Source organism: Gobio gobio, assembly GCF_949357685.1.
Source record: "Gobio gobio genome assembly, chromosome: 10".
NCBI lineage: Eukaryota > Metazoa > Chordata > Actinopteri > Cypriniformes > Gobionidae > Gobio > Gobio gobio.
The window spans coordinates 41,361,588-41,374,942 of record NC_137116.1 but is presented as its reverse complement, the minus strand read 5'-3'; the positions used below and the strand labels follow the sequence as shown (position 1 = coordinate 41,374,942).

Genomic DNA, 13,355 nt, shown 5'->3' with positions numbered 1-13,355 from the left:
CTTTACAACTCAGATCTTTTACATGTATTCACAAACAGCTATATTACACACTGCATTAAAGGGAATACTCATATTAGTGGCAATTTTACGCAATTTAATTAAAAATTCCATCAAATTGAATTTAATAATCCTTATGTAATTTAATTGAACAATTGAATAATCCCTAATTAATTATTCAATTAAATTGTGAGTGCAGGCAATTTTGGCAGGGCACTCTCCATATATTGTAGGCCTATTACAAAGTAATATTTTTTCTTATAAAAACATTTTACTGCGAAAGTATCTCTTTGTTAAAGTAAGTTTGTGAGTTGATTTAAAATATTTTACAGTCAAATGACGTCTCTTTAGAAAGAATAGGCCCTATGCATTTTTTTTCTCGTAGTCTATGTTAAGGTAGCTAAATTGCAGTTAACCAACTAACAGGTTTTTAATGTAGTTTGCCCTCGTTGTTTTACAGAATGGTTTGATGGTAGCATTTCAGAAGTTAACCGCCGTGAGATATAGCTCAGGCAGTAATGAGCCGTAGCTGTGGATCAATAACGTGATGCTGCGCCGAGCGAGCGCAAAGCCACGGATATGTGAAAGAATGCGCGAGGGGTGGAGTTCTACTCTTTTACTTTCCACTCCACACAGTACGGACAGAGATCTCAACGCTGTCAGAGCAGGCGCGCACTTGCACTCTTCTTTTGAGTTTTTCATTTAGCGAACAAACCCCGTTGTGTAGTCCTCTTTTTTTCTTGTAACATTGCTGATATCTTGTTATAAAGCTCATCACAGGACATCCGCGCTCTCCAGCGCGCGACCAGCACAGACGCTGATTTTCTGTCACCCTGCTGCGGTCCTGCGCGTGCCCGCGACTCGTTGGAGCTGTGAGATTTTAGGAAGCACTGCAGCACCACGAACTGCTAAACTGTTTGAAGTAGAGAGCGTCCTCTTGTCCCGCACACCAATGGAAGGGGACGTTATGGATAAACTGGAGGACACGGCCTCAGTTACCGAGTTCGACCCCATCACGGGGAATATTCCCGCCACCAAAGTGGAGATCACCGTCTCGTGCAGGTATGAAATAGAATCAATATTACACTCGCTCACTCAAGTTGAAGTCACTTTAATTTAAGGGCGTTTATAGTTCATATCGACCCCATAATGTCAGGCGTTGGACTAAAGAAAAGTTCTTAAAGGGTTTTTTTAGGTTCAGAAAATAATTTTCTTGTATAAAAAAAACAAGTTTACTTGTACTAGTAGTCTTGACTGGTTGGTTCTTGATGTTTCTTTACATTGGTTCCTTTTAACTGAGAAAATGAAGCATTTCAAGAAATGTTCTCCTTTGGCATTATGCTGTTCAACCCTTGTTTTGTTGAATTATTTATAAAAAAAAAAATAGTTTTAGAAGTAGCAGTTCACATGCAATCATTATGATTGGAGATTTCTGGCTCTACAATATTGATATGTGTGTAAATATCGAATATATCCAGTGAGTTGTGTATATACTTGCCCAAAGCACTTAACGTTGCAGCTCAATTGCCTCCATACAGAGATGCCATAAGTTGTCAGATGCTCTGAACATCAAGTCCCCACAGGCACCCCTATATCTGCGCTTTCCATCATAATAAATGTCACATGCTTGTGTATGTAGTTGTATTACAAGAACTGCTTGTTGGTATATCTTCAGTTTTTCTTTGTTGGCTTTCGAAATATGTCACTCGCCAAATCATAGCCCTGTAGTGCTGAAGCAAACAGTGAATATTCATGAGAAGGAGCATAAAACCCCACCCAGTGTCCTCATGTCAAGGAATACAGCATTCAAAACAGCAGAGAGGGGGTTATATGTTGCATGTAACGCAATTTCTTTGGGTGAACATTTTTGTTTCTTTTCTTGATGCTTATAACATCGTCATTACTTTAAGAGCAGAGGTTGGTCTTGATACTGAAATGCTGCTACTGGAAAAACAGGTTCTGATGTGGTGAAAATGAATTTCAGCCAGGACCACAGCCGGCTCATTGCTCAGAGTGATAGGTGGGCTATTGGTTTGGGTTTTCAATCATCTTGAGGAGTAATGGATACGGCTGGCGTACTCGACATCTGCTATGCCTTTAATAGTCGCTTATAGTCAATTATACACGCTCCAGTCTAATTTAGACAAAATGATTTTACTGAATTTCCCAACTTGACAGTCAAACCATCGATTTAATGAGAGCAATTTCCTGTGCACGTAGCTAATAACCATAAAACTCGCCAACTTCTCAGCTGCAAGTTAATATTGCATGCTGTCTGCAATAAGAAAGAAGGAATACTGATTATGGGTTTAATTCGGTTTGATTGTTAGCTGAATAAATTTCTCTGTTAAAGACCAATACGTCATCACATTAGCTAAATGTGATCTCAACTGTTTTTAATGAACCAGATATAAATTCCTTTTTTAGATTGACTTTAGTGATTAATTGCATTTTAATTTGAACTTGAGATATGTATTTGACAAGGGCCTTAAGTGTCGGGCATGCATAGAAGAGCATATTATTGATTTTTTTTCTACCCCTCTCTTCATTATTTCTCCTTCCTACTAAAAAGGGGGATTCATCAAAGAATACTAATGCATGCATTTTCGATTATATGGGGATTTTTATTACATATACAATCCTTATGGGTTCAAATAAGATTCTAATGAATAAAAAACACTGATTAAGCCTAAAATAGGAATTTCAGTTTACAGTATGATCTCATCTGATTCTAAGAGAATTTTTAGAGGATTCTTGTTTGATTTGATTAGGATTGGTTCCCATTTCTAATTATGAAATTGCATTAGCATTCCTTTATAGGATTTTCTATACACTTATCGCTTCTGCACCCCCACATAACTGCATCAATTCAAACACAGATAAAAAAAAAACCATTAGTGTTATCAAATATGCGATCAAGTTATTGATTTTTATGTTATTGTTATTATTTTAATTGAATTAGATTTTTTGCCACCTCACTGCTTCTGAGATTGAATCAATGAATAAAGAAATCTATTGGCCCTGAACCGTTATGGCCCTCTCTGTCAGCGCAGAACATTCTCTCCAGGTTGGTGATGAGACTCTGTGAGGCGGTGGTGGAAATCATCACCTGCGTTTGTTCTTTGTAATTGATTTAGTTTGGGCTGATTATCAGTGGATTGTGGCAGGCATGGAATTGAAACGCTTCACTTCCCCCTCCAGAATCCCTCATAACCTGCTGATGTTATTGGAGTGCAGAAAGTTTGGCCCGACAATCCAGAGACGCTGTGATAACCCTTATCACAAAAAGCTGTGGGTGTGAGATATGCGATTGATCCTGTTGTCTAGCACTAATTGGGTTTTGGGTTTCCAAATGGTTTGTGTTTTGGTATAGTCAAGTGGCAAGAAAAGTATTTGGATATACTTGGATATACTCTGTATTTGGATAGGTCTTGGGCATTTGAATGACTAGAAATATGAACAAAAAGGTAGATAATAAAAAAGTTTTGATTAATAATAAGAAATATGATCTATTATTATTTGCACTAAATCAGCATATTAACATTATTTTTGAAGGATCATGGGACACTGAAGACTGGAGTAATGGAATTTAGCTTTGCCTTTACAGGAATAAATTACATTTTAAAGTATTCAAAAGGAAAATCCGATATTTATGTTTTACTGTGACTTTAATCAAATAAATTTAAAAATTAAAATTTAAAATTAAATTCAACATTTAAAAATCTTACAGTCCCCAGACTTTTGAACAGTAGCGTATATTTTAGAACCTGTTTGATGGAATAAAAAATAACATTTAGGCGATACTTTGCTAGTAGTCTAGATTTAAAGGGTTAGTTCACCCAAAAATGAAAATAATGTCCTTTATTATTCATCCTAATGCCGTTCCACACCCGTTAGACCTTCGTTAATCTTCGGAATGCAAGTTAAGATATTTTTGTTGAAATCCGATGGCTCAGTGAGGCCTGCATAGTCAGCAATGACATTTCCTCTCTCAAGATCCATTAATGTACTAAAAACATATTTAAATCAGTTCATGTGAGTACAGTGGTTCAATATTAATATTATAAAGCAACGAGAATATTTTTGGTTTGCCAAAAAATGACGCCTCGGAGCGTTATAAATCAGCGCATTGAATCATGTCAAATGTCATGTCATCCCGTGTCAAACCGCCAAACTGCTGAAATCACGTGACTTTGTCGCTCTGAACCGCTGATTCGATGCGCTGATTCATAACACCCCGAAGCTTCATGAATCAGTGTTTTGAAATCGGCCATCACTATATAAGTCGTTATTTCGTTTTTTTTGGCGCACCAAAAATATTCTCGTCGCTTTATAATATAAATATTGAACCACTGTACTCACATGAACCGATTTAAATATGTTTTTAGTACATTAATTTATGCAGGCCTCACTGAGCCATCGGATTTCAACAAAAATATCTTAATTTGTGTTCCGAAGATGAGGTCTTACGGGTGGGGAACGGCATGAGGGTGAGTAATAAATTACATTATTTTCATTTTTGGTTGAACTAACTCTTTAAGTACACTGCATAGTTGTTGAATTTGCTTACAACTGAATAAACAAGGATCCAGACTGGACTGGCACTAAGCTGCATTAACTTTTCTTTTCAGTTAAATGCACATGACAATACTGCAAAGACAAAACACAGTAACTACAGCAACACTGGATCCAAGAAAGTGCTTTTCAGGTATTTTTTGATTGATTTAAAATCAATTTCACACTCCATTTTCTATGAATCTCATCACAGTTGATCATCACCAAACACATCTGTCAGGACAGATCGTAGTCTAAGAGACCTGAATTTAAATTTCCTAACTCAAATCTGACAAAATGTGCAGTTAATACACCACCCCTGAAACTAGAGGGTAATGTTGAACCACATACATTTGGGAAAATAACATTGAGCCTCATTGTAATGTTTGTGTCGTGTTTCTCTTTGCTCTTTCTCCCTAGTCTTAAAGGGTTAGTTCACCCAGAAATGAAAATTCTGTCATTAATTACTTACCCTCATGTCGTTCGACACCCGTAAGACCTCCGTTCATCTTCGGAACACAAATGAAGATATTTTAGTTGAAATGAGATGGCTCAGAAAGGCCTCCAATGGCACAATGCACTTTACACTCTCAAGACCCATAAAAGGTACTAAAGACGTCGTTACAAAGTCCATCTCACTACAGTGGTTCTACTGTAGTGAGATGGACTTGTAACAACGTCTTTATAAAGCGACGAGAATAAGTTTTTGTTCGCAAAAAAAACCTAAATAACGACTTATATAGTGAAGACCGATTTCAAAACAAAGCATCATGAAGCTTCAAAGCGTTATGAATCAGGGAGTCGAATTATGATTCGGATCGCGTGACTTTGGCGATCCAAACCGCAGAATCGACTCGCTGATTCAGTTTTTGAATAAAATACTAACCCTTTCACTTTGTGAAATGCTGATAATGATTTAAATAACAAACATGCAATTGAACTAATAAGAAAAATATTGTCCAAGAGTGTGTCTGGTACTCAAAAAATGTAATGGGTGCTCCAGAAGGGATGCAAAATACAAACAATTATAAGTGCATCCTTCCTCTTCCTGTTCTCTATTGTTTGACCCTGATCCCGTTGGTGTTTTTAAATATGTAACCCTGCAAAAAAAGGCTTTTTAATATTAAAATCAATGCGAGTGCCTGGACTTGGAATTGTGTCTCTTTCATGAGGAAGGATCTACTTGTTTGAATTATGCAGTTTAACTAACTAGAACTTTCTGGATACCTCTGCATTATGCTCTTAAAGATATTTGAAATGGCTCTTTAAAAGCACAGAAGTTTCTTTAACATTTACCTAAACATTGAATTCTAAATTTAATTATTGCTGCTGGGAAATGGATGTCCTTGCCAAAAACCATGCGTCCCTGTTGTTACTGTATCCTTCACAAGTAGCTCCGTGAGTAGTGCTTTATATTGAAAAAGTGAAGGAATAAAGTTAGAATTGTTGGCAAGCTTCAGTTTCACTGCAGATCCACGTCCTCCTCTTAGTTGACCTTGCAGGTGAGGAACCAGATCATGGAATACATCTACATTCACTCTGCACCGCACTGCTGCTGAGAAGGGCTCTGTCTGGTGGGTATTTGCAAACCTGGAGATGATTTACGGTTGGGGTTCAGCTCACTTCTCAGCGTGTGACTTGATTCCAAATGGAGCCGTGGTGTATTGTAAGCCGTTATTGTTCTTTTGCTATCCGTTCAGCTCCAGTGCCTTTTATTGCTGGATTTCCTCATCTGGTATATGCTGGAATAGTACCTTAAGTCCCAGAGCTGTGAATATTAGAACAGACATTTATGTCTTCCTACGTATCCTGTTTCAACATGTCTTCATAGTTTTAAACACTCTGCTACCCAAATTAAAAACAATCAGGTTTGATTTTGCAGATGCTACATGATCCTGACCTGGTGAAGAAGCAAGTAACTCCAAAGTGAGACGGAGAGAAAGAAATGTAGTAAGATGAATGGATGATAAGTATATCAGAATACTAAGGCTTCTACATGACGGCATGTCAGTCACAGTGCTCAGCAAAGGCGGTTCAGATTTCAAGACTTTCTTGGTGGAAATGGAAACAGGGGTCAAACAGGGATGGATAATTTGCACCCACCCTGTTTGCCATCTTCATTGCTGCCACACTCTACCTCATTGGTCAAGAGCTGTCACAGGGGACTCTTCAACCTTCACAGGTTCAAGGCAAAGAGCAAAGTCAACTAAACCCCCATCAAGGAGCTTAAGTACGCGGACGATAACATAAAAGCAGCACACTCTGAGGAAGACCTCCTGGGCATCCTTAATGCCTTAGGGTGAAGACCCATAAAGAAGAAGACCCAGGTCCTATATCAATCTCCACCCAACCAGCCAGCTACCCAGTCCACCATAAAAGTAGACGACACCACTCTTGAAAACGTGGACCACTTCCCCTACATCGGCAGCCTTCTTTCCTCAAAAGCTGACATAGACTCTGAAGTCAACCATCGCCTTAGTTGTGCCAGTGGAGCCTACGCCAGACTCAGGAAAAGAGTCTTCGAAGTCCGTGAACTAACAGCCCAAACAAAACTCCTGGTCTTCAGAGCCTTTGTCCTTCCCACCCTGCTGTATGGGAGCCAAGTCATGGACCAAATACAGCAGGCACCTGAGAGCCATGGAACAATACCACCAAAGATCCTTAAGGTCCTTGCACGCAGAGTCCAAAAATTTTGTATGCGCTTTTTCGTATTTGTCATCCTAAAAATTCATCACACACAGAAACCTTGCACACTGAGTCCGATGCATATTAATTAACCTGTTGCGGAAAAATTAGCAAAATGATACAAAATGTCTTCAAGCAGTGAGGATGATTTTGTTGTCCTCTCTATTCTTAAAAAGAGAAAAAGAAAGAGGAAATATTGGATCCATCCAATCCTGAGATTGTGTAGAGAGGAAAGAAAGTTCCTGGGAGCTGCTGGATTACCCTGAGCAATTCAAAGTTTACTTCAGGATGTCAGTGGCTCAGTTTGATGCTTTGCTAACGATATTGGAGCCACATATTAAAACTTTGTTTGTTATACAAGGCTTTGTGCTGCGAGACGAAGCGGACCAACTTGTCAGACGCCATTCTGGACTTTGGGCATTCGTTTGTACAGTGGCTCCGAATTGTCAAAACACGCAGAAAAACGCAGAAAATTTAACCCGATCTGAATTTTTTTATGACGGACAAAAGTTTCGGAGGCAGTGTGTAAATGTGATTGACACACCGTGAGGTCGTATTTATTTTTTTAAGGTGCGAAAAGTTTGACCGAGAATTTCGGACTCTGTGTGCAAGGACCTTTACAAAACATTCTGAGGATCAGCTGGGAGGGCAGACACACCAACACCAGCTTCTTGGAGGAAGCCAACATGAACAGCATCACCACTATAATAATGCAGTACCAACTTAAAAGGGACAGGTCATATCATCCGCATGTCCAATATACCAATCTCCCAAAACAGGTAAAATGTACCCAACCTGTACTCCTAGCTGAAGGAAGGTAATCAAGCCACTGGCAGGCAAAAGAAACATTACAAGGACAATATCAAGGCCACATCACATCGAGCAACTGGGAACACATTGTACTGGACAGGAGCTCATTCAGAAAGGCGCTGCACTCATGAACTAGAACTCTGCCGTGCTGCAAAGGCAAAGCGAGAAAGACAAAAAGGCTCAACCACCATCAACGATCACTACTTCCCCTCCCCACACTGCACCAATGCATGTGGATCACGAATCTTCAGCCATCTGAAGGCCCACAGGTAGACAACCCAATTGAGAGGAGAGTCATACTCGCTTCGAGTGACCGCTGATGATGATGATGGGGAGGATGAATAGATGGTGAGGTCTTCTGCTTGTAATAAAGAGGCAGAATCAATGCCAAAAGACGTGAGAGGCTAAATGAGGCTCAGAGATTTACAGTCATTATGTACTCGCACTGTAATCTACTGCAGAAGTGATTGTGTGCATGTCCTAGTTTATGTATTATTTTCCTCCAATCTCTATTCACATCTTTTTGTCCTGTTTTTGTTGTGATTTTTGTCTGTAGGTTTGATTGGCATAATTGACATCTAGAGGAACAAACCGATGCACCGAGTCAGTCATTACGAACCTTTAAGAATAAACAAGCCATGTGATATGTCCAATATGTGATTAAAATAAAATCATAGGTTGGTAGATAACAGTTGTTAGGAGGAGGGACTGCGTGTCTGACCTCTGCATGTCACAGAGGGAAGCGCTTAATATGGTGAATAGTCTAACAGATGGTTGAGGGGGGAAAAAAAACAGCTGCTGAACGGATGGATGGGCTGGGTGAGAGCTTGGCCAGTTGTTAATTGAGCTGGCTGATTTAGTATGCGTATAAATGTGTTAGAGAGCGAGTGTTGGAATGCCTGCGTTTTGACAGAGGATGGTGTTGAATCAAAGAGCTCCAAACGGCTGTCTCACAAACCCAGAATTCTCTTGTGTGATGTGACAAAGATACTAGGAATGACAAAAGGCTTGTCTACACTTGCTGTTCTTCTCGGATCTTGGTTACACTTTATTTCAATGGTCCACTTTAGACATTGCACCTACACGTCAACCAACTCTTAGACTAGTAGACTGTTAGTAAAGTGGACTGTCGAAATCAAGTGTTGCCTTGATCTTTATTGGGCTTATTCAGTTGAGTGCGGCTGCTCCCTAATTGAAATGAAAACACATCGATTGACATTGCAGTTTTGAACTCCAAAACAAGAACTGCCCGAATGAGATGTACTAAATATCAGCATTGATATTTTACATCACTAGTAGTTGTATTGGAGGAGTTCTTATTCCTTAATCAATTTTTTTACTGTAAAATTGTCGCAGAAGAGTCAACATGAGCTGACCCCATTTATTTTCTTGTGTTCTTTAATTAATATGTAGTTGCTTGCTTCAAAACTACTTGATTGAAATTACTTTTCATTTTCGCTGACATCTTCATGACTGCATTATAGGGCTGCCCCCTAATAGTTGACTAACCGTTAGTCCAACCAAAATTGTATTAGTCGTTTAGTCACATGGACAGATAACGTTAACGGCAGGAAATCCAAACATTCGCCCATCATTCATCAACCTCATATGGCTTATCACTTGAAACATGTAAGTAGTAGCAACTTTACAAGTCTGCTCGCATTAATGTTATTGTATAGATAAATGTGCGCTAGTATTAAAAGCATATCTGCGTTTGTGTGGAGAATGTGCTTACTGCACGACATACAGGCGCCGGCGCAATCACTTGCATTTAACTTCAAACACTCATACAGACATACTCATATGGTCATACAGGAGTAATGCAAACTATAAAAGGCCTTTTATAAACGCTGTGCTTTTGTCAAATAATGAAAACAGTCAGGATGCGCTTGATCTGCCATCTCGGTTTCAGTGAACTTGAGCACGTAACAGTGTGTACTTGCTTCACAGACATGAGAAATATAGCCTATCTATACAAAGATTGAAATGTCTACTTTTAAATGAACCAATTCAAGTGGAAAACAAATATTCTCAGGATATGTTATCCATATGAAATGTGCATTTAGGCGTGTCCACTGCAGAGATGACGAGTCAGTATCGTCGACTTAATCTCTGCAGCCGAAAACAGAAAACATTCAATAAATTATTAAAATGTTTGGCAACAGTTCTTCCAATTCTAATTGATGAATTGTGCAGCTTTTCATTTCTTAAACAACCATGTAGGAAGAGACATCATGGCCATATTCCAGGATGACAATGTCAAGATACATCAGGCTCAAATTGTGAAAGAATAGTCGGGAGGGAGCATGAAGAATAATTTTCACACATTAATTTTTCCAGACCTTAAAATCATTGGAAGTCTTTGGGATGTGCTGGAGGAGACTTTAGAGTGCTGGACTCTTGCATCGTCAATACAAGATCTGGACCAAAAATTGATGCACCTCTTGATGGAGATAACATCACAGCATTTATTTTCATCCAGAGGTGCGTCATGTATTGACAATGCAAGAGTCAAGCACTCTGTCAAGTCTCGTCCAGCACATTCCAAAGACTTTAGTGCAATAATGATCCAACCATTGACTCTTAAAGGAACTGTATGTAAGAAATGTATTTCAATTAATCATAAAATGGCCCTGATATGTCACTAGACATTAAGAAATCATGTTAATTTCAAATACTTATATCATTGACAACAGTTGTCCGGCCAAGATATTGTCATTTTAAAAGTGAAGTTGCAGCCCTCAACTGATGTTGATGTTGTCATGTTGTGTTTTGGCCTGAAGCGCCACCCTCCACCTATCTACCAATCACGAAGTCAGTAGTGTTTCTGCATTCGGGTTGCCAGCTCTGCTCTAGTTACCACAGCTGCAGCTACAAACTTTTTGGATAAACAATGTCTAACTTTACGAAACCTAAACGGCCTCGTTATGAATCAGAAAAACGTTGTGACAGTGTCGGAAATAAAACAAGGATTTGTATAGGAGATGCCTTTGAAAGATGGAGACGGCTGAAAACGGAGAATAATTTGAAGACTGATGCCAACGTTGCTAATTTTCTCCTGGACAGGTAAGGTTCATCTATGTTTGGCTAACTTGTACTTATTGTAAATGGACATTTCAAATATTCATGACAGTCGAACAAAGTTATGCATGTTCGTGCAAATTAACGTTAGGTTAGCGCAGATGGAGGAGGTGGGTCATTGAATTGAAAAGGTAACGTTAAGGAATTGTTTGGTAAATAAAAACGGCGAGTCGTCATTGCTAACATTAGTAATGCATTATCAGAGCCCGTTTCTCTGTCATTATGCTGGGACGCTGAGGAAAACAACATTAGCACGCCTATTATGGCAATGTGAAAACGTATTTGAGACAGTAGCTAACGTTACCTCGGTAAAAATTATTCCTTATTCGTTCTTCGCATATATAGTGGACAAAACATGCTTAAAGTTGACCTGTATGACCATTGCTAATGTTATTTAGCTTTGCTGTAATTTTACTATAATATACTATAGTATTTTTTCATGTGGGAATGTACTGTCACATACGAGCGTTCATATTTACGATTATATTTGGCTAATCGCCATTAGTACATTTTTGCGATTCATAATTACTTCATAAAACATCGCTCTTGAAGCATAAACATAATTAACAGAAAGAAAAAAAAACTTACTGTGTACGACTCGTCACTTGCCATTGAAAGCGCCGTGTAGCAGCCTACGTTCCTGCTGGATCCTGCAGCCTATCTGGCAGCCTCGAGTCAGGGGAGGGGGAGAGGGGATACACCGCTCAACAGTAATTTGAAAGTGATTGCAGTACCAGTTTTGGCCACAGTCCTACATACAGCTCCTTTAAGCATTTGCCAATTTATTATTTATATATATTTTTTGGCCGGGCAGTGTATATATAGGCAATTAAAGGCTTATTAATATAAACGCGTGATTAATCGACTAATGGCTTAAATGAACAACTACTAGTCGACTAGAAAAATCTTTAGTCGAGGGCTGCCCTAGACTGCACTGACAGGTGGACCGCCAGCAAACACTATTTAGCGTAGCAAACAAAACTGGCCTGGAGGTCAGTTTTTGGCTTTGGGCATCACTTATCAACTAATGGGGTTTTGGTTTCCTTGCCACTGTTGCCTCTGGCTTGGCATGCTCAGTTGGGGACACTAAATTTTTCAACTAAACATCGAAATAAATCTAATTAATAAACTAAATTAACCATTTAAACTAAATTACTGATCTAATTATTGATCTAAAGCCCACACTGTCACTGTATGATAATTGAAATGAATTGATGACATCAGCGTTTTTTCCAGAATGGCTATACAGCTGAATAAAATGATGCTGCATTATTTTCCTGTTTAAAAAATGTAAAGCTGTAAAGCTGCTTTGAAACAATCTACATTGTTAAAAGCGCTATATAAATAAAGTTGACTTGACTTGACTTATTAAAATTCTGATAACAATTTCTCTGGTCATTTTAATCTGCATTCCTCTACCCCTTTGTGAAAGAAAATCAAAAATCAAAATTGGCATACATAACACTAATTACTCTCATATAATCCATGGTGCAAAATAAGTGTTTAGGGATGCACAAAATATTTGGACCATATTGTTAATCAATTGTTATTAATTTAATTAATATAAAGGTTTCACAGACAGGGCTTAGATTAATCCAGGATTAGGCCTTAGTTTAAGTATTTAAGTAACTTTTATAAACTAAATGGCATTGACATATTTTAAGATATGTCAGTGCAAATTGCTTTCATTTAAAACAGCTCAAACATGCATTTTAGTCTGAGACTAGGCTGATGATGACATTTTATATATTGAGGCCTTTAACTAATTTTAAGGGAATGTGGGAATGATTTAGCTGACCGTTCTCAATTTTCTCATCAATAATTTATCTCCCAGTGAATACTTATCCATACATTATATATTTCAATATAATTATGTGGTGTCTCAATTCACTTAAACATCACAACATAAACATTTTAGTGTTTTAAGTTTGTAGACAAAATTGTGGAGAATTTTGATGTCGGCCAGTTATTGGAAAATAATTGTAGAATTGAGCAGATTTTTAACACAAGTGTGGTTTTTGTTTTATATACTGTATATATACTAATGTTCAACTAATGTTTTTGAAAGAATATCTTATGCTCACCAAGGCTGCATTTATTGATGAATATATTACTAATGTATTAACCCAATTACTTAATCACACATCACCATCACTTTAGCCATGACTTTTTTAATGTTTACATGTTTATCCTATTAAGAGGTAATTCAACTGAAATGAGCACCATAG

The 13,355-nt window shown here is 38.2% G+C and overlaps 1 protein-coding gene across 2 annotated transcripts in view; it reads left to right on the top strand.

Annotated features, from left to right (window-relative positions):
* Positions 1–576: 576 nt before the first annotated feature.
* cpne5a (copine Va) overlaps positions 577–13,355 on the top strand; it is an 82,819-nt gene continuing 70,040 nt past the window's right edge. The window contains exon 1 of one of the 2 annotated variants that reach the window (XM_079827322.1): positions 577–1,059. In XM_079827322.1, the coding sequence (XP_079683448.1) occupies positions 950–1,059 (110 nt within the window). In that variant the 5' untranslated portion in view covers positions 577–949. The remainder of the gene's footprint in view (positions 1,060–13,355) is intronic. The other variant, XM_079827321.1, reaches the window with a different exon arrangement.